A 26,381-nucleotide genomic window follows, 5' to 3' on the forward strand; every position below is an offset into this window, starting at 1 on the left:
TCGCACCCTAAATGTGTATGCGTTAATTAAGTGCGGTCGGGATCCGTGGCGGTAGATTGTGATTGCAGGTATGGTAATAGTGCGCCTAATTCCGAGTCACGGGCGGATCGGCGCCGGCGCGGCTCGCACCGCGTGCTGTGTCATGTGCGCCCGTCTGGAACGACCCAACCCTCGGATTATCCTACAAAAAAACTAAAACAAAGCCACAAACCCACGTGGGTCATAACAATAAACTTGGCTGTTTATTGGACTTTATCAATACGCCATTAATAAAATCGCTCTAACCCACCGAGGAATTGTATTTGGACACGGTACGCTGTGTAGTACTAGTGAGTTCAGTTGATTCGTCGATCCTTGTGTTATGTCGGTTAATTGAGTTGGCGCTTTATAATGCATGCAATTAGGGCTTTAAAAATGTATATGTAGAACGAATAGTAACAATGAAAGAAGTCCAGCACCAGCAGGCTACCAAAGATAAGTTTCTCTCTGACACCCTTGCCAATTTAAATGATTTATCAAAGAATATTTTTTCGCAGCATTGACTCCTTTTGAAAAAAATGTGAAAATTCGTTAGTTACTCACTTATATTTTTACGAAAAGGAAATTCTAAAAATACCTAGTAGGAACGTTGAATTCGTAACGTAGGTATACAGCAAAATCAGTTTATGAATGAGGACCTACTCAGAACTTAATTTTCCTGTTTTGATCTTCCTTAATTCTTTTGCTCATTTTATTGCATTAATTTAGAAGTATCCGATAAACCCACAAACACAATCATGTTTTTATTTTGGCGCAGACTCCAAGCACTTGTGTGCCCGACGTGACAAAGCGAATGAGTGACATCACGTCTCACGAATGCCTGTCGTCGATGACTGACTAAAATGTACATTGTTTTATTAGCGATTATATAAACCAAAGATGATATGACCTCTACTGAGGATTTAGAGGATCCTTTGCTAGAATCCATAATAAACTTTGATTGTTTCAATTACTTAATTCACTGTCAAGCCTTGAGCTCAACACAACCCACGCTTGGATGTAACATTTTTCTGGACTTGCTTTACGACGGCACTAAATAATGATCCAATAAATCTTATTCAAACAGGCGTATCAGTGTTTGTGTTATTGTTTTTATTTAGGTTTGTAATAGATTTTGATCCTGGATTGGCTGCTAACGCCACCTCTGACACGGGAATGTTCCCGCCCGGGAGCGTGATTTATTTGATAGCTTCTGACCGCACACATTTGCCAGCCCCATTAAATTAATCTCTTTATTCCGGTCGCTAGGTCAACGATACATTTCAGATGTTCAACACATGTTCCCGAATGTGCTACTGCAAGTAATCATTTTAGCATTACGATTTAGGATTGAATAATCAAAAGACAAGATTGGATAAGCTTTGTCATGAGGTCGTGGCACAGGGTTTATGGATACAGTCCTTATGCAATTTTCAGAACACAATTTCGTCGTTTCTTCAGAATAGGTTTAAATGACATTATTTTTCTTTATAAGTTAATACTACAATAATAGGCAATATAATACCCTTAATAAATACGTACTCCATACATGTACTTGCATGATTTTGTGTCATGAACTGTTGCGTTCACATCGCATTGAATTAATTTTGCGGTTTCTTCACTTGGCACACCATGCAACGCAAATGTCTGTGTCGATATTAAACTCTGTAGGTACCTACTTAATCAAGCGATCTCTGAAAAATAATGATGTCATTATTCGATGCGTCCCGTCAGAAATCCAGTGAGTCGTGTAAATGACCTTCACGCTAAACGGCACATGTGGTCGGTATATAATAATACTTTTTTTCTCAGTCGATAATGTTGAGAACGTCTAATTTTATCAACATGATGATACCATTTCAATAAAATTAAAAGCCCGATTAACATTGACATCAATTTGACTTTTTATTACCCTATTATAATCTTGACCGTTGCCTTTATAAATGAGGCCATTGACTGACAAGATACCATGTAATAGATAAGTTCTACAGATAATGGATTACACTGAATCGATTAACGATTTATCAGCCTCAGGAAGCCAAATTGATTAATTGGCTACAATATTAGAGAAGCGTTAAATTGTGATTTGAACACACGTAACGTACGTTTTTAAAGTCATATCATTATCATAGAATCGCCTTAGATGTTCGCCTTAGATGTATAGCTTCATGTTTGTGTAGCCATTAATTTAGACGGATAGCTAGGAAGTTCTGATGGAGCTAATGCCGTAATAAAACTCCTACGTTACGTGTGTGTGTCCGGGTTTCAATAACACGAAATTCGCGTTTAATGTAAGCAGCAGATGGACACCTATAAATTATTGCTTCTGTGCAGACGCCTGGCTAACTGATGAAAGTTGGAAACGTGTCGCTCATTTCAATGAGCGGAAACTTTCAGTATCAATTAATTTGATATAAGTCCCTTCATAATATTTTAAATGACTACGAACATCGCCACCGTGATTAATTACACTTTGAATATTTGGGGTGCATTTGGGGTGCCACCGTGCGGTCATGCTAAAGAAGGTTGTTGGGTCGAATCAATTATTTTCTTTACTCATCATTCTTGGAGATATCCGGTACACATTTAAGTGGTCGTAATTGTGGTGGTATTTATTTTTATACATATCGCGTGGGTTCCTTGTTGAATTATATGGCGTATGCAAGTGCACTGCAAATTACTCTTATTTACTTACGCTGGTTTACCAGGACGTATCCATTAACCGCGCCGGTACGTCAGCGTCATCTTGTTTGTAAAATGTACACGTATACCGTTGATACGATATGTTATTGTAAATGTTTTCAGTATTGTCAGGGAATTTATCAATTCCGAAGTTTATTAGACCATTTGTTTTTTTACGAAAACGCTTATCCGGTTGGTCAAAACCTTACCTAATTAATTTAATATTTTGAGGAATCTCCTGACGATTAGGTATAAGATGGATGGTCGGTTATTTTTGCATACCAATTATTTTTCTAACTAACTGGAAACTCTGTTTAATTTAGGTATAGTGTAAAGATAGGTGCAATTACTACTTATGTACTATTTTCAAATCTTTGAAATGATTTACAGCCTCTTCCCATGAAAAATCATTTAGAATTAATGCAAATTAATTAGCTATGCAAAGGAATAATAAATGCAGTATTTTTATGAGAAACTGGTAGCACAGTCTACGACTACCATACTAACCTAATAACTGAGTAAACTCCTAGTAACGGATAACGAGCAGCTGATGCATACCATTTTTTACGGCTTCATCTGTATTTTATGAAAAGGTTTTCTATACACAATACTTCTGATCATTTAATTAAAACCTCACACATGTCCATATCCTGAGTAAATAAATTAAGCGCATAAAGATAAAATAATATTTTAATTATACACTGTGTCGATATAGTTTGCTGATAAAATAAATAATAAACAAAAAATGGTTTTATCTGGTTGGATCCGTGGACATACAAACCTTACTTACGATTTGTTTGGTAGTCCTTTTGTCCTTCTGTTATGCTCGTTTTATTTTTTGGGTCTGCGAGCAATGCGCTTTGTTGACGTGATGTGTATTTGCATATACCCTTGACTCGTCGACTGACTTGTCAAATGTAACTGCAGTGTTCACATGATGATATGTTCATAAACAAATCTTTGCCAAGCTTTAACAAAGTCTAAGAGACAACTAAGTTCTAGTCAATATTTTTACAAATACCCATCTTGTTATTTCCGTGAACTAGCCATATGCCACAAAAAATAGAAGCAGACAATGAGGTTCGCACATTCGAAAATATTGAGGTGACTGAACCCGTGAACAGTACGTAGTCAATAGTTTTTGTTGATTTGCAAAAACTACTTTAAATAAATTGCCCTGAGCAATGAGATATATCTCAACAAGTGCTCGTTTGTTTGTACTCGATATCATACGAACTCAAATAGGTGGCTAATGGCATCGAAGTAGCAGCCGTTAATTACAGTGATTTTACATCTGCTACGTCATACGTTATTACGTGGACGTTCTATGTATGATGTTGATTTAACTTTTTTGCTGCGATCTTAACGCATTAAATATTTGATTTGTATTTTAACTAAGTAGTTTGATGTTCGGTCAGATGATGAATTTTATTTCGTGGTCTATTTTTTTCCAAAGCTCATAAAATATGTACGACCACAAAATACAAAACAATGTATGTCTGTTGAGTTGCTAACGACGCCTAAGATTAACAAGATCTATCTATAGCAGTAGTAGTCTAACGAATATTCAAGTATTTCGTTCGATAGATTTCCATCAGAGGCGAATGGAAATATTTTAATTTATAGAGATAACCGTCGATACGTATCATGAATATAAATGAGTCAAGACAAAAACAAGATGTGTCTGAGGAGAAATAATAAGAGGCGTTCGACAGCCACGATCGTCTAGCCGCCATCGTCCTTGAGTGCAGAAATCCTTGATGAGTACAATCAACCGCCACCGGATAGTCGTCTGCGTTCAGGGCTGCCAATTAATATTTTAACTACATGTAAGGCGAGTTGCGGAGTCTATTTCAATTCAACTTGTTGCGTAAACTAGTTATGTTTATCTATTAGTCATTATGACTTGCTTTCCTGACGAGGTTTTGCGGCGTCTCTCAATATAGCAGTACTACTTACTATTCTATCATAATATCTTAAAACAAGGACAGTATTCAAGAAATCCTAGGCATTTAGAGCAGCCCTAGATTATCGACAATGTGTAGGTGCTAGCAAGTGTGAGGACAAAAACTAAAACTGAAAATAAATGGGTGCGAAACGCCTATTAGCGCTGTGGTCGATACATGCTCAAATGCGGACCACTAGCCGTATTTGTAAATAGATGATTATACGCACCTCGGTGGCGTTATGGTCTTGAAATATCTTAACTGTGTTCTATACGTGTTTTAGTTAAAAAGTTTTATTATAGGTGGTAACTTTGTATTGGAAACTCTTTAAGTTCCTATCTTCAAATACATTTTATTGTTTGGTATCAAAAACATATTACATTATTAAATATAATTTATTTCAGTATAGATAACGGCTGCCGAGATTTCCGGTAGTCAGTATTTATCTCCCCATACATCCAGCCATCTATGTAATATGTTTTAATCGAAACGAGTACGTAAACATGTCACGTGTAAAATCCAACCACAGCTTAAATTGAATTTAACTCGAGCCACGACCTGTCAACTTATCGAATATAAATTCTCTTAATAATCGTTACCAATTACGTGAGCGTTCGGCCTCGTACCGCACTATCAATCTTTGCAGAAATGCTGTAACGAGCGATTACTACGAAGGATTAAGATCTTTTTGCGGTGGCATGTAAGGGAGAAAATGAATTGTCGAATGGGACTTTGATTGGTCTTTTTGGTTCGTAGCAGCTTGGTCGTGAGGCGCGCCGGCGAGTCGGCCGCGCCGGCACCGCGAGAAATGTTGGACGTTATGAAACCATCGCTGACAAACTGCAAATAAGAGTGGCCCTAACTCTAAACACTAGACAAGCTCGCCAGTCTTTGTCGCCAACTGCATAAATATGTACTAATGTAACGAAATGGAATTTAAATCAACCGCACAATCGAGCTATAAACAGGAGTTTGTCCGCGCTAGTAATAATTTTATCGTTTTTGTTTGTCTTGGCTCTTGTTGTAGTTATAGTTCGGCCATTCAGAGAATGCGTTCCTGACACGTCGCGATTGAACTGACGACGTAACTACATTCATTGATTATTGATATAATAATGTTGTTTTAATGCTCCTCAATTGTTAAAACGGTAAACAACCAGCAAAAATATTTTTATCGTAACTGCAACGCCATTGCAAAGTTACGTCGTCAGTTCAATCGCGACGTGTCAGGAACGCATTCTCTGAATGGCCGAACTATAGTTGCTGAAATTGTTCCATTTTTAGCAGCAGTTTTTTCAGTTGAAAAATTCTAATAAAACTCATTCTTCCAAAAATTGTGAAGCGCCACTATCTAGCGTTGACATTTTTTATAAATGAGTTTTTTTTGTGGCATGTTAAGACATGGTATGCTAATATTCTATCGACTTTAATCACTATTAACGAAATGAACATGATAGATGACCAATTCAGCATTGTCATTTGATTAATATTTAAAAAAAATCGCCAATGACATCACTCTCAGCTTTGCATTTTTAAGAAGTCGACGGCTTTGTTTCCCTCATTTCCATTATTTGTATGTAACTTACCTACATATTTGCTGGTTGTTGGTAACATTCTTCTCTCCCTCCCATTGGCAATGAGTAAGCTGATTTCATCGAAATATCGCGTTTACTCTCGCCCCGCGACATATCTGACATCGACAGCGGAGGCGCGACGCTCGAAAGTCTGTCACAGTCAAGTTCACGGCCTCCTCGGCCAACGTTCCGCAACATTTCCTCGTTCTGTCTCGTTACTCTTTATTTATCATCGCAATATATTCAATCGAAAGCATTGCAATTGATAGCCTTGTCTCGTCGGCGCAGCTTACTTACGACACTCAATTACTTTATTGTACTTTTATTGTTTTCAGATCTCCTTCAATTACACTAGGTAATTTATATGTATGAGTAAAGCCACTTTACAGTTCCTTGTTACTATTGTAGCAATATTCTTCATCACGGAATACTTGACAAAGAAGTTCTTTTTTATGTCTCTAATAAATTATAGTCGATTTAATTTGAGGTACGGTCGAAGTGATATAACCATTTTGCGCTACACGTGTATTGTTCTCGACATTAGGCGAGGGGTCGACGACCATATCTCGCAATGTGTGCTGATATTATTGTAAAAATGGTATTGACATCAAGTTTTGAGATAAATTCTAAAAAAAAGAACAGTGTTATGTTAATGTGAATTCTTTAATAGTTATTATGTATTATAAAATATCTGTAAATGAAGCTTGAAAATCTGTAGATATATAAAACTTTCAATCAATTATAGTAAATATACAAAACATTATGGACGCCAAACAGCCAACGCCAAACAAACGGACAATGTGGTACCACATTGTCCGTTTGTTTGGCGTTGGCTGTCAGATATAAATCTCCGTAGATCACGAGGTCGTTAATGTGATATTGGTGTCGGCGCCGTCTCAGATCGGTACTGTTATCCCATTGTCGATTCAAATGTTCTGCGCTTTCATATTTGTCTATGTACAGCTATTGTACGTTTTAGTTCCGTGCAAGTCAACAGATCAATATCTCTCCAATACATGTACTTATAGGTAGCATTACGAAGCTTTTATCCGTATTTGAATACTTGTGTGATCCCAATCTTAAATAGATCTTAAGAGGACGAATTGGAATTTTTGGCGCCAAGGATGTCAATTTTTCTCAGTAAATACAAAACGGATCAAAATACAACTTGGTTACCTGAAAGTTCATGATATAAGCCTTATTTTGTTAGTTGTAGAAACATGATTAGGTAACTTTTATAACAGAGAAAAATATATCAAACATACCTCTTTTTAAAAAGAGATTCACATATTATGGGCAAACGGGACCGATTTAAGCCTCTTAACTTTTTTAGTAGTTGAGTATATACATACTCTTTAAAATGGTAGTAGGAATTTTTATTAAATTATCATTTCTAAATATTAAAATTACAAAACCATTTTGTCGCTTACGACTTTTAGTTATAAGCTAGCGCGCGTATTGTTATCCTCGCCCCGCTCAGACGCTCCGACCCCTTTTGGCGCCTTAGATGCGCGTGCCGGTTATGGAATTATTGTTGACCACTTCCTCGCCTTAACGCGATAGTGCGAGTTTATCTGAACCGATTACTATCTACCTATATGTTTTATATTGAAACAATTATTGTTAATTGTCTTTAATCAACCACATGACCATGACTCACTATTAGGAGCATGAGCTGTTGTAGTTAGGTAACAGTATTTTTCACATGTATGAACAGTTGTTAATTTATAATGTTATTTTTGTTTGAAGTCCGTATAAATACTTAGGGTTAATTCTTGGCTGTGTTGTCTACTCGGACTGGTGGACTTAGGGTCGCTACTGGGTAGTTTCCGCTGTATTTGATATGCTAGCCGTGATAAGGCCGGCGGCCACGCGACACTTGCTCAACCCCTTCCAGTGTCGAGGGTTGGTCGCCCTTCCGCCTTATTGATTAGCACCCTCAGGAATTAACTTAATGGTAAAACAACACACACGTCGTCATACCTGTAACAATACATTTGTATATTTAACCAGAATATATTGACGCCAGTTATATTAAGTACCTTTAACTTTGTGAAGATACAAATTCTATTCAAATCCACGTCAGAATTCGTTTGAGAAACTCAACAAAGGTAACACTTGTTGGTCTTCTTTGGTTAGTATATTTTTGCTACAGAAACCAAAATGTTCATGTTTCTCAAAAGTTTCAACAACTTTGTATGAAAGTTCATAACAGTCTTCATAAGGAAAATTATGAAATAACCACCGGTTCATTAGACTCTAACGGATTCAAATGCTTATTGAATTTCTGCGAACCGAGTAAATGCTGTTTGATAGAGATAGGGCCATTCCCTATTATTAGTTTATAGTAAACCGTGCGAGCGCGAACCAGTTACACCGATCGAGCCGTGTTAGTTAAGTTAAATAATACGAGTGTGTTGTAAATCCCTTGCTTTCATTGTACTATCGAGAATCGTGAGTTGTACATTCATTCTTGAAAAGGCAATCTGGGAATAGAAGGACAAATACATGCACGGTCCACATAATCGTTGCTGCATGCCTATGGCTCAACTCCAGACTAATTAAGTGTATTACAGGCCAGAGTCACGTTTATATTACTGAATACGTCAAATTAAAGTTAAGTTTACAAATGTACGTATTTATAAGGCTCGATTGGTGATCGTAAAATTTTATGCAGCTGTGTATGAGATCTGAATGGGTACTTACGAGTGTTAAGGTGTGTATTGCGGTCAGCGAGGAACTTACTCGCAGTGTTGCGTCACTTTACTGTTGGTACTGGTTGCGCCAAATCAATCTCGAGCGCTAATCGCTCCTCTCGCCGTCCCGTTGAAATACTTGCAATATGAAACTACCACAATTACGTTCGATTCAACCAAAACAAGTATAACTAAGTGCGTAATATATAATTGAAATAATTTCGTGATTAGGCTATTTGATTACATGAACCAATATGTAGTAGCAAATTAAAGATGGATTTGATTTGAACATGACTGCGCAACAAGATTCTATTTATTCTTCTGAAATAAAACCCAACTTGCTCAGAAACTAGAAACTGTTCAACATATCACAAGCATCTCTAAGCATAGTTTCCCTTTGTTTTAGTTCGCATCGGGTGCGGCGGAGAGCGTGGCTTGTGGAACTAGTTCGTCATCATCAAGCTCTTCGTCGTCATCGTCATCATCATCTTCGTCATCATCGTCTTCGGACTCTGACACCGCGGATGCCGCAGGCGGCTCCGCACATGCTTCGCCAGATGACTCCAATGCTGCACTGGCCGCGGACTGTCAACTACAGGTAAACATTTGCATTTGACGTTGTTTATAATTGATCTGATTTAAGGACTAACTCTCCATTTTAAAAATATCGTTATAAAACATCTTTAGTGTTGCATAGGTCGTCAGACATGACCTGTGCTCGTTAAAACTACATAGATAGCTCTACAGCAGTCTGTGTTTACTGTGTCTATTTGGAGCACTACACTGAAATATATTTTGCAGCTCATCGACGATGCAGACCTTGCGGAACTATTTCCAGAACAAACATCGAGCGCGCCGGCGCAACAGCCCAATTTCTCGACCTTTACTGTCCACAACGCGGCGCCGGATAACGACGACAAGTCCATTGCTGATAATGGTAAGCTTTTACTACGATTAACTCTCTAGTTATCGCACAATATTGTAATTGTATCCCAAGTTTTATCAAGGCGTAAATATTTCAGGTGATGGATCCAGTAGTGAAATGGAACTTACGCCTCAGCTGGTGACAGCTGCTATACAAAGGGCGACCGCCGATTCATCAGGATCGGAAAATGAGTGTTCCAACTCGGACACGGGGCATCAGAACACCACGCACTACGCTTCCAGCTTGCTTCAGCAATTTGTTGCACAAACTCAACTGCTGAGCAGTACGGCGCCTTTAACATCCATCAATACGGCAGCGTCATCTTCACTATCGTGTGGTTTAAATCCATCATCGATAGACGGCGTCGGGACAATCAGCGATTGTGTACTTGGCCAAATAAATACTTTGCCAGAAATAACTCCCATCGCGCCAAACTTTTTATCATCGAGCCAACATTTGAGTCCGCAGCAGACAGAAGAGCTTTCACAAAATTATAAAGACCTCGAAGAGATTGCTTCTGTTGCGGATTCTGTGGATATATCAATGACAAATCCACCTAGTCTCGAAGATTGTGTCGATAATAATGACTTCATGACATTAGATATCACTCAAGGAGGCTCCGAACTAGGAAGTGCTAATGATTTGTTAAAAAGTTCGCCTATAACTCTAGCTGGTACAGATTTAAATCACCTAAGTCAAATTGATTCTCAAAAGTTAGACACAATCAGCACGAACTCAATTGAATCTCAGGAAGATGTTAAAAATGTTATCGTAGAGTCTAGAAGAAAAAGGGGCAGGCCTCGGAAAGTTCGAAAAGCTGACGAATTTGACAACAACGGTACTGAATCTCATAAAGAAGCAAAATCTGTAGTAAACGTAATCAATTTTCATAATAATAATGACCCTCCGAATGTTTCTCCAGATTCTGGAATACTCTCGAATCACAACTCCCCCACGCATTCTCCGCTGAGACGTCACGATGTTGACGAAAGCCACAGTAGACTAGGTAGGAAATCTATTCAAAAGGAAAACACAACGAGAAGAGCCATGAGATCAAAATCCAAAAGCAGGAGCCTCGCTCAGAACAGATCAGATTCTAGTGAATGTGATTACCAGAAAAAGAGAATTGAAACTGAAATTAAACAAATCAAAACAGAAGCTCCATCTCCAGTTCCACTTAAACAGGAACAAAATAAATTTGAAAAGAATAAGAAGGTTGACCATAAACTTGATATAGCTGCATTAGATAGAATGTTATATGCAACAGACAGGGTATTGTATCCTCCTAGAAAAAAGGTTGGGCGTAAACCGCAAAATAAAACGAAGTCTGCTAAAAACACGCCTAAAACTTTAAAAGACAAAAATCAGTATGACTCTGGTGATAGTGACGATGATTCTGTAACTACCAACCGGTCTGTGTTGTCAGGTGTGTACGCAAAACGTAAAGAACTAAATAGCAAGCTCGCTAACTTACCTAAAAAGAATAATAAATCGTTTGCTAACAACACCTGGCGAGATAATCAAAGTGAGAATGAAGCAGCTGCAGATGACCCATTAGACCCAACTTGGAAACAAATCGATCTGAATCCTAAATATAAAGACATCTTATCGGGTTATAAAAGTGACCATGAATTTAAACCCTATAAAAGCTGTAGTCGTCTGATAGAGTCGGGCTATAAGAGCGATTACGGCTGTAGATCTGGATATAAAAGTGATTACTACCGTTCGGGCTATAAAAGTGACCACAAGTCGGGTTACAAGAGCGATAAATCGGGATATAAAACAGACAACAGTGTAAGGAGTATGCGGAGACGCATGAGGAAACTAAAGAAGACTAGGTCAGTAAGAGATAGGTCGTATTACAAAAACCAGAAACATTTTGTATCAGATCAAGAGATACTTGTCTTGACAAATAAAACATTCAGCAGCCTAACTTTAGGTCACAGCTCAAGTGATTCGGAGTGTGAAAGCTACTTGCGAAAACCCAGTGCGAGTCCTAAGTATGTAAGTGTTTGCACAAAATATCCGCTAGCATCAAAGTACGACTTCGGGTTTTCAAAGATGAGCCAAAAGCACGTGTTAAGACTGAACTCATCAGATCCTTTCGCTCCAGGCCCAGTGTTTAGTGGTTTACAGCGGCCCGTAACAACTTGTAATATATTCAAAGTGAGTAACAACAACAATAACAATACTATGCTGAAGTCTCCAAACAAAGCCACATACATCGGCAATTCTTTGCCAGCACTAAAACCTGCATTTACTCATAAATTTGGATCGTCACCGATTTGCATAGCTGCTAAAGTTTCAGGACCGAAGAAGGAAAATGATAGTAGTTTTAAATACTTTTCGAGAACATTGTCCCCTAAGAACCGCAAACAATTAAAAAACGGAAATACTTCGTTTTCGAGCTCGTCGAAAAAAGATGCTCCGCCTAAGCCGCTTCCTAGTATTTTCGAAAAAGCTAAAAATAGTTATGTTCCGAACAAATCCTTATCGAGGAATGTTTTTCTAAATTTTAAGAAGCCACATATAAAGCCTTCGTACCACATCAAGAAACATAGACGTACAGTGGTTTTAGCACCTCCTAAAATAAATCTAAAACCCACGGAGAGGCTTTCGAGGGTAACAGTTAAGACAGAGAATAAACATCATCGACATAGAAGTAAAAGACGGCATCGATCTAGATCTGTTTCTAAATGCAGGGAAACATATACAAAAGCTGTAGACCTCGTTGATCAAAGGTTTAGTCAAGATATGGACAACTTGATATCAAATTTTATTAAATTGTGTCAAATAGCACCAAAATTAATTACAAATGTCACACAAAATCCGCCTAAAACTACAGAAAAGACATCCACGGAAGCAGCTCCTACTAAAGTAGTTAAAAGAGGATCGAAGAAACGCAAAACTTCGGATAATCAAGAAATTGCTACACCTACGTCTAAACGGAGACACAAAAAACAGCTAGCAGAATCTCAGAATAAAGGTGGAAAAGATACTAATGAGCATAAATTGCCCCTCAAAAAGCGGCATTATCACATTAACTCTTCTACAGGTAACTCATTGAGTCTTAGCTTAGTTACATCAGAATTTGACGAGAATTCTAAGAATGGAAATAGTCCTGAAAAGTTCTTATGCACCGAGACTGATTGTACTGGTGATGTCCAAAGTAATACACCCGAAGATTCGCCCAAACTAAAACTATCGGCAGAAAAAGGAAAAAAGAACTGTGATAATGTAAAAACTTCCCAAGTCTCCAACAATCAAGACATCAAAAGTCTTAATAATGAAGTTGCATCGAAAAGTACAAAAGCAAATAACAACGCATCTGCAGATAATATTTCCGTTAAAATAAATGAAAACAATAGCACACCCACTAAGAACCATTCTCCGAATTCCCAAACTGATGATGAACTATCTATCAAGAAACCGACGTCGGAGCAATCGGAACTTTCTAAGAAGATATACGAAACCTCCGAAAAGTTGAAGGCGGTTCATAAAATGGTGCATGATTTAGAAAAATCTTTACCTAAATCTAAAGACCAGGAAGTGAAACCAGAGTCAAATAAACAAGAAACAAATAAAGTTTCTTCACCAAGATCCGAAAATAAATCTTCGCCTACACGACATTCCGCACCTATTGTAACACCGAAGAAGCGACATAGACTTGAAGCAGATAAGGTTATATCACATTCGAGTCTAGATCAAGTAGTACAGTCTTTATCCAAGAAGCTATCTGAAGAAAAATCGATTACATCTTCAGATGCGAAAGAAACCAAGGATGTTAATCAAAATAATTCCAAGGAAGATTCTAAAGAGGCTGAAAAGTCTGATACTGCAATGTCTAATAGTAATACAACATCGCCAAACAACGCGAATATAGATCCGTTGAAGAGTATGTCTGCTCGATCCTTATATAAAAGTTCAATCCCACCCGCTCAGAAGTCTGAAATAATGACGCGTAAAAAGAATAGATTGGAAGGTTTAACAAGTAATCTAGTTTCTAAAATAAATCCAAGTGCAGCTACTAAGGTTTTAGATACACTATTAAATAATAATATACGTAAATCTATAGAATCTCGTATTTTAGAAAAAGAGAAAAATAGTTCAGAACCTTCTGGTAAGGCGACTGATGAAAAGATTAAAAACAAAGAAATATCTCAAATTAGCACAAGAGCAACAGTAATTAAGTCTCCAGTCTCGAAAGGCAAAGTTTTGGACACTAAAAAGTCCAAGGCATCAGAACCTCATGTTGAACAAACGCTTGTTGTGAATGTCGACAAACCAACTGGTATATTTGAACCATCAATTGATTTGGAAGATCAGATTCCCAAGTCTTCCATTTGTGTCAGTAATGTTTTGGCTGATGCTAATAAAGCCAAATCTAAAGCTAAAACGAATGACGCCAAAGCGGCAAATTCTCTACTGGCTCCTATTGACACCGAATCCGAGATACCTTTGGCATTAATATCAGAAACACCTGACCCAATTATAAGGCCAAAACGAGGAGAATCAATAGCTGCAGTCATATCAGATAAACTTCAAGAAACAACTGGTGGTCATAATTTACGACAAACAAAAAGAAATTTGAATACAGACACTGAAGAGCCAAACGATAATAAGAAAAAGAAGAAGGCTAATAATATTCTCAGAGAGAGTAAACTGGTTTTGCCTGCCAGGGTTTTAGTTCCAAAAGTACAAGCGGAACGTCTAGCCATCGCAGATTCCGCTAAGAAGATCAGCTTGACTACTAAAAAGTCCGAAGCTAATGATTCCAGTGACAATAAAACGGTGGAAACATCAAAAAAGAAAACTAGAAGGCGCAAGGCGATTAATAGAACTGGCTTCCCAAATATTAAAAGAAAGAAGAAGAAGATCGAAAGTAGCAACATCACCTCGGATAGTCATTTTACCTCCGATACAGATAATAATTCTGCATTTGAGCGCGTGCCTAAAGATGGTGAAGCTATGAGTAGTTTCTTAGAACGTACTACTAGTAAGAAGCCCGAGCTTAAAGTTGTGCTGAATAAGGACGAATGTCCCAAACAAGGCAGATTGACTGTTGTAGCTCTTGAGAAATTACAAGGCAAAGATGTCCCAAGTGATAACAATAACAAAGTTTCTAAAACTGCTGATACTGTTGCAACTGAGAAAAAGACTAGTTCATCTATTTTAAGAGCACCAGCCCTTCAGCTTAAGAGTAAGACTGAGAAAGAGGTTAAAAATCATATAAATAAATGGGAAGTTCTAAGTGAAACAGATAGTATCCCATCTCTGGCCAGTTCCCTTAGTAATGATCCCGAAGACAGCATACCATTGAGCCTTTTGAATTTAAAATCCGATAGACCAGTTAGTCGTCTAGATAATTTGGAGAGGCTAAAACGCAAAACAAGGGCCGTGTCACCATCTCCTGAAATTGAAGAAATATTTTCTAAGAGAAAAGTTGTCGAGAGGAATTGTAAAATCGGCTTGAGACCAAAATCTAGTCTTGCAGTGTTATGTCCAAGCGAAAGAAGGCAGACTAGAAGTTCAGATAATACCACTGAAGAACCGAAAGTAACTAAAACAAAGAAACCGGAAATCAAGAAAGCAGTAGTTGAAACTGAGAAGGTAACTAAACCAGTTGCTATTGCTAATAGAAGAAAATCACGGTCTTGTCAAATGAACAAGAAACGAGAAGTCCAATCGAGTTCTCGAGAGAGTTCTTTAGACACCGTTGTAAGTCGCAAGTTTGATTCGAAGTCTAGAGAGCCCTCGTTAGATACTCTCGAAAATGATCCTCTGCCGCTAAATGAGAAAGAGATCGATTTTGAAAAGAGTATCGATGTATTATCGAAAAATATCATTTGTAAGAAGCGAGTGGCGTCATCTCGTGACGACAGTCCAGCAAGTAGTGTCGACAATAGGGACAAACCTGTAATATCGAAGAGGAATCCGCGCCTGCGCAAGAAGTTCTTAGCTGCTGGTTTATTCTCCGACTATTACAAGGAAGAGTAAGTTGATTTATCATTCTTATACATGTAATATATGTTTCGTATTTTATGTTGTCTGTGTATTTATTTATACTTATTTTACGTTCCAGTCCCAAACCGGAGGGTAAAGGCAAGAATCTAGTGACCCAAACGGAGTTCCCGCCTGGGTTGTTAGCTCCTCCGCCGTATTGTGAACGTTGGGTGCGCCGAAGGCTGCAACATTTCTCACTGCCTTATGACATATGGTGGCAACAGCATTATAACCAGCCTGTACCATCGTGGAACTATAAGAAGATACGCACAAGTAAGTCTATATATTAAAATATCCCTTTATATCCCTTTATACAATTTTTTATGACCGACATACAAGTAGTTTTTCTGAGAGTGTTTCTGGCTATTGCTTAAATTATTATTTATCTTTTCAGATGTTTATTACGATGTGAAACCATCAGCGGAAGAATGTGAAAGCGTTGCGTGTAACTGTGCCCCAGCATCAGGATGCAATGAAGACTGCATCAACAGATTGGTTTATTCCGAATGTTCCCCACAACTGTGTCCTTGCGGGTAAATAAATATTTAATTTAATATTTCACTAATAATATTAAATTAATATTTTTATTTATATATGTTCAATAAAATATTCCCGAACGGTATAAAATTATTGTTTGTTAATTGCAGTGATAGGTGTAAGAATCAACGTATTCAGCGGCATGAATGGGCTTCGGGCTTGGAGAAGTTTATGACTGAGAACAAAGGTTGGGGCGTACGGACTAAACACAGGATCACTTCGGGAGATTTTATCCTGGAGTATGTTGGAGAGGTCGTTTCTGATAAGGAGTTTAAGGTAAGGAATTAACTATTTAATCTATTTTTTGAGTAATGGCTTCCACCAGAGCATTCACCCTCTTGGCTGTTTCGTAAGGGAACTACTTACTCCCGGACTCAAATATTAAATAACCTACATGTTTACTGATCTATAAGCTTATATTACTGCCAAGCTTCATCCTAATTCGTTCAACCGATTGCAGGTGAAGAAATAACAAACATACCCACATACTTTCGCTTCTATAATATTTTTGTTTAAATTCTAGGAGCGGATGGCGACTCGATATGCTCGAGATACGCATCATTACTGCCTACACCTAGACGGCGGTCTGGTTATAGACGGACACCGGATGGGAGGCGACGGACGATTCGTTAACCACTCCTGCAGGCCCAACTGTGAGATGCAGAAGTGGACCTCCAATGGTTTGTTGACCTACTGTATTATTTTGGCAGTTAATTGAACACATCCGTAAAATATACATTATAATAAAATAAACAGTAGTAAGTATTATAAAGTATAATTAGTAGTAAGAATATAAAGTATATAGTAGAAAGCTTTATTACTGATGAAATGTTTCTATTCTTTCAGGCACCTTTAGAATGGCTCTCTTTGCCTTACGAGACATCGATCCTGGTGAGGAACTTACCTATGATTATAACTTCTCGCTGTTCAATCCTGCTGTGGGTCAGGTATGTAAAAAATCATAGACACATACTTAGTCTTAATATTTTCGGAATGATGTATTTAATTATACATTAATTGAATCAATACATTAATCGAATTATTAAGTAAATATTAATTACTATTATTCGTCAATTTTTGTAGCCCTGCAAGTGCGATTCTGAGGACTGTCGTGGAGTTATTGGAGGCAAATCTCAAAGGATCACGAAACAACCAGTGAAAACTCAATCGCGGACTCCATCGAACGCGTCGAATCAGTCTCAGAGTTCAAACGGCCATCAGCCGCGGGTCGGTCGGCCGCGCAAAGCGGTCAAATGTAACAAGAAATCTGAACAGCAAGCTGTGAACACGTGCGATATCAAGACTATGACCATACTCAAGTACCAACAACATCTGAATAAGCTGTGGCAGGAACCTCAGATGAAACCGCTCACGGCCAAGGAAAAGAACATCGTTAAAGAACGACATTGCTTCCTTCTGAGAAACTTGGATAATGTAAGTTTAGTTTTTAATTGTAATAACATGTTACACACGGTCGTAAGTGAAAAAAATATAGTAAAAAATCTGTTAGTCCGCCTTCTAGATCAGCAAAAAATATTTCATAGAACAGTAAATATATCAATTTGAGAAGGCGTCATGCGTATATCATGAACATTTTTTTTATCTGCTTTGGACACATTTGTACAATCCCTTTAATCTTCTCTCGTATCTTTCCCAGGTACGGCGTATCCGCGACCGCATCAACCTCGCTATCCCGGGCTCTCCTCCACCGGCCACCACAGCCGCCCCTCCCTCGGCCCCCGCACTCCCCGCACCGGCCCCCGCGGTCCCAGTAGCCCCCACTGCATCCTGCACAGTGGACCCACTGGCCCCGGCCCGCAGTGTGGACGAGGCCGGAGCACTGGCTAGATTGCGGGCGCTGCGTGACGTCACACGACCGCCGCGACCGAAGGACGATCCTACACTGCCGAAGGAACAGCGGTTGAATGTTGTGCTGAAGGCTATTTGTCGCGCGCTGAAGGAAGTTAAGGGTGAGTTACCTTCAAAGCTTTAGTACAGTTCACTTCCAACAACTCTTCCTCCTTTGAGGTTGGCTATTAGTGACAGTCAATAGGCATAATGTGCGGACAAAAAAAACGAATTGAAAACTTGTGTAGAGGAAGTCTGTTAAAGTCACAAGTCATCAAGTTTCAATGATGCAAGGCGATCTGATCCAACTATTATATACAAATTTTACCCTACATTTCCTACGTTGAAAACTACGTAAAACATTATGTAAAACTATACCTATTTTTTTCGCAGACGAAAAAGACAGGCCACTGTATACACAACTAGTGCGAGCTAAAGCCGAGCGTGGCAAAGCCCCGGAAGGTGGTCCAGCTGACTTAGCAGCCATTGAAACAGAATTAGAAGCCGGACATTGCGACACATTGGCCAAGTTCGATTCTGATGTGTCATCGCTATTGAGTTCCATCTTACGGGAACATGGTCGCCTGTCGACTATGGGAGCTGCTGCCGCACAAATTAAAAAGGTAAAATAGTTACCACATAAAGTCAAATCATTTATTTTATTTAAAGTTTACAAGCACTTATGAACGTCAAAAATATAAATAAGATTGATTCTAGTTGCCCATTCCAAAAGTAACTTCCTATGGAGAAGAATGGACAAGAAACTCCATATTTTTTCTCATTATATTCCTCTAATATTATTCATTAACCCCCTTACTTATAAAATCTCTAATCACCTACTAAGCAACATTTTAACTAATCACTACTTAATGTATTAAGTAGTGATTAAATGTTAGTTAAGACAAGCTTAAGCCACGTTTATAAGTAAGAATTTTCTTAAACAGCCCTTAAGTATAACTTATATTTAATTCACGTTTATAAGTAAGGCTGTTATTCTTTAAAATCACTATCTACCACTAATGGTTTAACTTTACCTAATGTGATAGTTAAGACACAAGAATTATTTATTTAATGTTGTGTTTTGTTGCAGGTTTATAATTCAGTGAAGACGGATTATGCTGATATGCTGACTAAAATACTTGGGCCTGAAGAACCCTTGCCTCCTGGGTTCTTGCAGAAAACTAAGACTGGTGAGTTGAATATGTATCATAACAGATATAAATTGTTAGAATATGTATGGTTCACGTATTTACAAAATTATGGCGGAAAACCTAACATTACAAACCTTTTTACAAATTAGTTACCCGATTTCGTTAGAGATGTTATTTCACGCTGTTAAGATTTATTCTGAGTAAATAATGTTGATGAATGAAGTGCTCGTGCGTTCTGTACTGCAATATATTCTCGTCCAGCACGCCCCTTCACCTAGTTAGAGGCCCAGTAGTCGCACGACCCGACGACATTGCGGCTTTTTATATTCACCGAATGTCCGTGGTCATATCACCACGGTAGCATCCCACTCTTTGAGACATTCATTAGTGATTTTGTTGTAATATGTCGATTCGCACATTGTTCGTTCATCATCGTCCACCGTTGAACGTACGCCTTCTGAAACCGCGATTCCACTGTTGATCGATAACTTTGTAATATTGGTACAGAGGAGGTGATCATGTGCATCTGTGGTCTGCACGTGGAAGAAGGCCTGATGGTGCAGTGCGGCGGCGCGGGCTGCGGCGTGTGGCAGCACGCCAGGTGTATGCGCGTCACCGACACCAGCGTGCCGCACTACTGCCACCACTGCCAGAACACCAAGGTACTGTTCTACTAATATTCCATGTCCTTCCGAAACTAAGGGTGCATCTACACGGCGCATGTAGCGTGCGCATGTTGAGGCATATGCGCAGGTGACAGACATTTTAAAAAGGTGCGCGTGCAGCGACTCGCGCATGTAGCAAAGCAAAATATCCACCCTACCCTACCTATTTAGCTCCAACTCCTGTACTCCCTCATACGTTAGATTTTAGAACCTTCTCCTTCTCTTCTCTTCACCGTGTCAGAAAGGATGCCATAGCACAAACAAAAACAAAAAATCGTATTCGTAGAATCAGATGGAATCTACCGCTGCCACCTTCGGCATTTTATGTATCAAATTGACATAAAAAATTATATTTATTTATTTCGAAAACATTTTCTACACAGGTGGACCGTGAAATACCTTTGGACGAATACACGGAGGAAGGTCATCAGTTCTACCTGTCGCTGATGCGGGGCGAGTTACAAGTGCGACAAGGCGACACAGTCTACGTGTTGCGCGACATTCCTATTGATGAGAAGAACCCGGATGTCAGCCAGAAAAATGGCGACAAAGCGGATAAACCCGACTCGCCTAAAACTAAACGCGTTGATAGGAAGAAGGTTAAGAATATTGCGAAAAATAAAGATAAGACTGAAGAAACTGCGCAGAATAAGGTTAGTTGCTATTTTAAAATCATTTTCTACCACATTTGATTGGGCCTGCGCCACTATTACCTAAAACCTCCTCCTTTTTTGGATAAGCAAGGGTATTAAATTCTACAGAATTTCACTAATACATTTGTTGTTATTAAAAATGTTGTCTTATCGTGTGTATGAAACATGGTTCCAGTATAAGAAAAATAATGAACCAGGCCATGCGATTCCATATTGCTTAGAATTCATGGAAGTTTATATCTTCATGTAAAATATTATTTAATTCTAGGAGGGTGAAGTTCGCAAGCACACGTACCAGACCATCGGCGAGATTTCCGTATCAGAGCTGGACATATTCCGCGTGGAGCGTCTGTGGAAGCACAAGGACACGCAGGAGCGATACGTGTACGGACACCACTATCTGAGGCCGCACGAGACCTTCCACGAGCCCACTAGGAAGTAAGTATATGTTTATAGTGGGTTTTATTCATCTACGCTAAATTAATAAAATTAGTTCGTCTGTATGTCGAAATGCAAAACCGATTTGAACAGGTTTCTCCTGTAAACTATCTCCGAGTAAAATAGACTATAGTTTGTCTGGCTACAGGAAGAAATTCCCCCGGGACGCGGTTGAAATCGCAGGGCAACGGCTAATTTGTATGCAGTATGAGTTTATAATGAAATGGAATGACGCATTCTTGAGCTAAACACAAAATAAAATTTTCAATTCCAAGGAAGAGCTCGTTTGTTCAAATTCGATTTTGCTTATAAGGAGTATCAACATCTACGAGTTTTTAGGTAGATTTTCAACGCATTTCGCGTTTTTTGTCTAGCACAGTGGTTCTTAACCTTTTCGTCATGAGGGACCACTTTACCAAAAGTTTGGCTTGCCAAGGGTTCTTTGATAAAGAATACAAGCACACTTTATAATTAGCACCCCTTTCTTTATTATTTAACAAAAAACTAAAAGCTACAGATTTTATTTTAATGAGATTTTTGTGACTGCATTCTCTTTACTAACTTCTGAATTCTTGGATCAGCACTACTTACAAATGAGCGAGCGAAGCGAGCGCGAATTTTTTTTTCGGACTCGTACGGACGTAAAATGTATCCCAAACATACTTAACTTTTTGTTTGTTGACAAATGCAAAAACGAGTGCCTATCGTTTCTGAATACGCGAGCGAAGCGAGCGGGAAATTGTAATTATTTTTTAAGACTCAGAACCAAAATTACGTAAAAGGGCTACATTTCAAACCTTAATTTTTTTCTGTTGGCCAAGTAAGATGGATAGCAACGTTGCGAAGCAAAGCTTCGCGGACCACTTGGAATGCCTCCAGGGACCACCAGTGGTCCGCGGACCACCGGTTAAGAACCACTGGTCTAGCAGATGTGATTAATGATTTTGTTTACAGGTTCTTCCACAATGAGGTGATGAGAGTGCCACTATATGAAGCAGTGCCTATCGAACTTGTGATGTCGCAGTGTTGGGTCATGGACCTCAATACTTATTGCAAGGTAAATAACATTGATATATCTATTTTGAAAGGCAACTGTTTGATCACCAAGGATACGACAGTTGTAACCTATCTTATAAATTGGCTACATCCAACCAGTTCTACAATCTAGCCCGTATAACTTTATAAGATATAACTGTTTGTTAACCACCATCTGCCTAGCTTTTTTCCACCAATTTGAGGATCAGCTTCCAGTCTATCTGGAAGCAGTTGAGTACCAGTGTTCCAACTCGTCAATTTAACTCGCTTTCTGAAACACGGAGGAACTGGTCATGATAGGATGAAGACCGCTTTACGAATATATCGCAACTTAACATTATGATCGATCGATTCGTGTGGCTGTTACTTAGCCCAGAGAAACACAAGTGGTTAGCACTTGTATTTAAGCCCCTTCATCATCTATTGTAATATTATGGAATGCTAATAAATATATGAATATATCATTCATTCATTTCATCATTAATTTAAATTATTTCATTACTTTAACACTTATATTATTTCATTCCCTCAGGGTCGCCCAGTAGGTGCTTTGGAGCCGCACGTGTACATCTGCGAGCTGCGCGTGGACCGCGGCGCCCGCCTGTTCACGCGCTCGTCCCGCCACAAGTACCCCGTCTGCACCAGACCATACGCCTTCGACCACTTCCCGCACAGACTCAAGATTACTAGGACTTATGCGGTATGTGTTACTTTATTTTTAGTTGTACAGTGGATACTCCATCACAGTCACTGTAGACGGGCTAGGGCCCCGAAAGAGATGGCTGGACGACTTGTGGACGACTATAAACTCGATTGGTGGGACTCGGGGGAAAAATAGGGGTCGAACTATCGCTTTGCCCAACAGAGGTACAGTTCCTTTAAAATATTTAATAAAATATAGCTGTTTCCTCGAATAAATTGCTTTAGAAGGAATGTAATTACCTTTATGAATCAGACCGTAAAGATAGTAAAAATCTTTTATCGGATGTGAAAATTAGTTCCGTAGTACAAATGAAATCGCATCTTGAAGTATTGATAAATTAAAATAAAATAATTGTTACAGCCTCACGAAGTGTCTCCTGAATATCTGAAAGGAAAAGCAGCTAAGAACGCTGCCGCTACTGATAAGAACAAAACTGCATCTAAAGATGTGAAAAAGAAAACAACTGCGCCAGCAATTACGGATGCAGGAAAGGTGAGTTTTTCGAACGGCCTCTAAATAAAACTGATAAACATTGAATTTTAAGATTTCTGTGAATTGATAGCGTTTCATACTCATGAAGCTAACTGTGCAAAGAATACGTTTCTCCGCAGCGAATTTGTAACATTTTAGTTACATCTTTGTAGCAAATTGATTTAAAATTCTTTGACTCGTAAAACGTCACATGTGATGATCCATGTGTCTCACGGGTGCGACATGGCGGGGGATGCTGTCTCGGGGTGGGGTCGTCTCGGCGGTGTCTCTGGACATCGCCGACGCACATCATTGCCACGTGAATAACAGCATAATGTTACTTCCAGAGTTGTGTGAGCCCCGGCGGCGGCAGGTCGGCTGCGCAGAGTCGCTGGGCGCGTGCGGAGCGCGTGAACGGTCTGGCGCGGCGGCTGCTGGCGCGGCTGGGCGGGCGCGGCGCGGCGCTGGACGCCAGCTACCTGCTGGCGCCGCGCCGCGCCCGCCGCTCCGTGTCCTGACGCTGCCTCTGCTGCGCGCCCGCGCCGCCGTCGCCCGCCCCCAGCCGCGCCAAGGCACCGTGAGGCGAAGAGCTCACGTCATCTGCATCAGCCGAGCCTTCTCCCGATCGGCGGGCAGGCAAGCTCTAGTGTAACCGGATCCAGCTGAGTACCAGTGTGCCACATGGAACAACTGCCTGATGTGTTAAGGCTACTCGCCCACATAAAACTTTTTGTAAGGCAAATAATAATTATCGAACCGATTTTTTGTAGTACTATCTGACTGGAGTTTTGTGCGTTAAACTATTTCTATCAGTGTTTTCTACAAAAAATCTGTCACCGATATTACCAGGGATAAGTGAGCAGCCTAAGCTGACACAGGCCGGGATGTCATGCCAGAGGATTTTAATCACCGGTTACTGATTATATAGACATCTTAACATTTCTGCTGGTAACAAAAAACTTTTTGAAATCCCGCTGCGTTATACTCTCCAATAATGCCGTGTCAAGAAATCCTTTTCGATGCCACGTCGTCAATTTAATACATTAAAATTTATGTTGTATTCTTACAAGTTAAGTTTCAATATACTTTGGTTAAAATTTAAATCCTTTGGCATTCCGTCGTAATGATGTGTGTAAACGATAATTGCCAGTGTTGAACGCTGTATTATTATTTTTTCTAAGATTTGTCCCATGATCTTTACGCGGTCACCCGATTAGTACATGAACATTGATGATGTAACACTATCGGCTCCGCTGAGGAGATCAGGCTTTCTCGGATATTATCTTCTGAATATGTTATGATTGTAAGTAATTTGTTTATTAAGTTTCGTGCTCAGTCGCGATGTTGTAGTGCAGCATAATTTACTTATGGGCCCCGATTCCCCGACTTAGACTTAGGAGTACTGCGAATAGTTATATTTTTACATAAGAGGAAAGTGCGGAGTATTGTTGTAGTTATTTATACATGTAACGTGTACGAGATAAATTGTAGGTTAATAAAATTATTAGTTAACGACCACTGGTGCGAACTGATGTTGAACGTTGAAGAGTTTTAATAGAGGTTAGATACAGAAGTGTTGTTTGGGAGGTTGTTAATTTAATATTAGTGATTAATTATTATTATTCCTTTTTCTAATCATCTTCCGCTAGAATAAGAGTTAGAGGAAGTAGATTATGTTTCAATCGTCTGGTCATTTATATACGTGCTAGCAGCAGGAAGGCAGGATGCACTCATGCCTTACGTCACGCACTAAAATCTCTCTAATTTTTATACATTTGGTTAAAATAAGTTGTACATAATGTTAGTGTTTAAGGTGGTTGGTTGTTTTATGTTTAAATCAAGATGATAATATATTGCTTACTGTACGGACCGTATGTTAGTCCTCTAAGAAGTGTCTGCTTGTTTATCCGACGCCTGTCGGACACTGTATGCACGTCTCTCACGCTACGCCTTCAAATTGTGATCATGGAGAACAAAGTTGTTTTTGTTTCTAATTTATTTGTAAATTACTGTTAGTTTTTATTCTTTCTTAGTAACTTAACATTTCAGTGATTTTTTTTGTATATTTTTAAGAAACCATTTATAGTATTTCGTCTTTACTGGTTTACATTTATTAATCTTTTTGCTTATAACAGCATGTGTTGAGATCGTTTGGTCCCAAAATCTAGTACAAATATCCATCATAATCATTCTTATACACTTTGAGATCTAAAGCTTGATGACAACATCGAAATGTATTTACTGTTATGTATTCAACAATGGTATAGTGACTTACTGCTACAGTTCTATTTTATTTAGAATCAAAATAGAAAGCACTATCTTAGATCAGTAAACACGAAATCCCAATACTTACAGTATATACTTTTTTTTGTCGCTCGCACTTGCACTTTTGAAATCAGATGTTTTCTTCGCCTTATGGTTAAGTAATAATCAGTCTACCATTTGTACCACAGATAGACATATTCCCGTTAAAATATCCATGAATTTATCTATAGTGACAGTTAGTTAATTCAGGAATTCAGATATGTACTTAAATAGTGAATTAAATAGTTTACAATAGTCAATAATAGTTTAGATATAAGATTTACATTTGATTGCCTACTTTGTGTTATATACTACACATAGACTATGGTCGGATGATTAGTGTCCGATCATAGACAAACCCTGAGCCACCTTCAATTAATCGAATTTTGGGATCAAAATAATTTTTGCTTTTCTGATTGACATCAAAATTTATATTTTCTCTTATGCAAGTGTAAATAGTTTGATATTTGTGAATTTATTAATGAGTTTAGATTTCTTATTTTTCGTGTCTTTTCTTTTAAAAGGACATGAATTTTTTTCTAAATCAATTTTCATGCGATGTTGCGACAATGCGTTTTTTGAAATCGATTCAAACTATTTACACATATCAGGGATATTGAAGTGTTATAATAAATTACTTTTTTGATATAACGAGCAGCTTTACTATTTATATGTTTTAAGATGCCATTTGTTGTAACTCATGTTTTAATAATAAATTAAATTGGATCAGAA

At 38.7% G+C, this 26,381-nt stretch overlaps 1 protein-coding gene across 4 annotated transcripts in view; it reads left to right on the forward strand.

Annotated features, from left to right (window-relative positions):
* The window catches only part of LOC124636763 (histone-lysine N-methyltransferase ash1), a 41,938-nt gene extending 15,557 nt beyond the window's left edge, over positions 1 to 26,381 (forward strand). For 3 of the 4 annotated variants that reach the window (XM_047172897.1, XM_047172896.1, XM_047172899.1), the window contains 19 exons: positions 9,323 to 9,514; positions 9,718 to 9,853; positions 9,939 to 15,834; positions 15,924 to 16,117; positions 16,239 to 16,377; positions 16,492 to 16,657; positions 16,905 to 17,061; positions 17,228 to 17,328; positions 17,465 to 17,815; positions 18,039 to 18,351; positions 18,623 to 18,852; positions 19,320 to 19,419; positions 19,888 to 20,042; positions 20,429 to 20,698; positions 20,967 to 21,136; positions 22,091 to 22,193; positions 22,704 to 22,871; positions 23,235 to 23,366; positions 23,693 to 26,381. In XM_047172897.1, the coding sequence (XP_047028853.1) occupies positions 9,323 to 9,514; positions 9,718 to 9,853; positions 9,939 to 15,834; positions 15,924 to 16,117; positions 16,239 to 16,377; positions 16,492 to 16,657; positions 16,905 to 17,061; positions 17,228 to 17,328; positions 17,465 to 17,815; positions 18,039 to 18,351; positions 18,623 to 18,852; positions 19,320 to 19,419; positions 19,888 to 20,042; positions 20,429 to 20,698; positions 20,967 to 21,136; positions 22,091 to 22,193; positions 22,704 to 22,871; positions 23,235 to 23,366; positions 23,693 to 23,863 (9,144 nt within the window). In that variant the 3' untranslated portion in view covers positions 23,864 to 26,381. The remainder of the gene's footprint in view (positions 1 to 9,322; positions 9,515 to 9,717; positions 9,854 to 9,938; positions 15,835 to 15,923; positions 16,118 to 16,238; positions 16,378 to 16,491; positions 16,658 to 16,904; positions 17,062 to 17,227; positions 17,329 to 17,464; positions 17,816 to 18,038; positions 18,352 to 18,622; positions 18,853 to 19,319; positions 19,420 to 19,887; positions 20,043 to 20,428; positions 20,699 to 20,966; positions 21,137 to 22,090; positions 22,194 to 22,703; positions 22,872 to 23,234; positions 23,367 to 23,692) is intronic. The other variant, XM_047172898.1, reaches the window with a different exon arrangement.

The sequence above is a fragment of the Helicoverpa zea genome, chromosome 15, assembly GCF_022581195.2.
Source record: "Helicoverpa zea isolate HzStark_Cry1AcR chromosome 15, ilHelZeax1.1, whole genome shotgun sequence".
NCBI classification, from domain to species: Eukaryota; Metazoa; Arthropoda; class Insecta; order Lepidoptera; family Noctuidae; genus Helicoverpa; species Helicoverpa zea.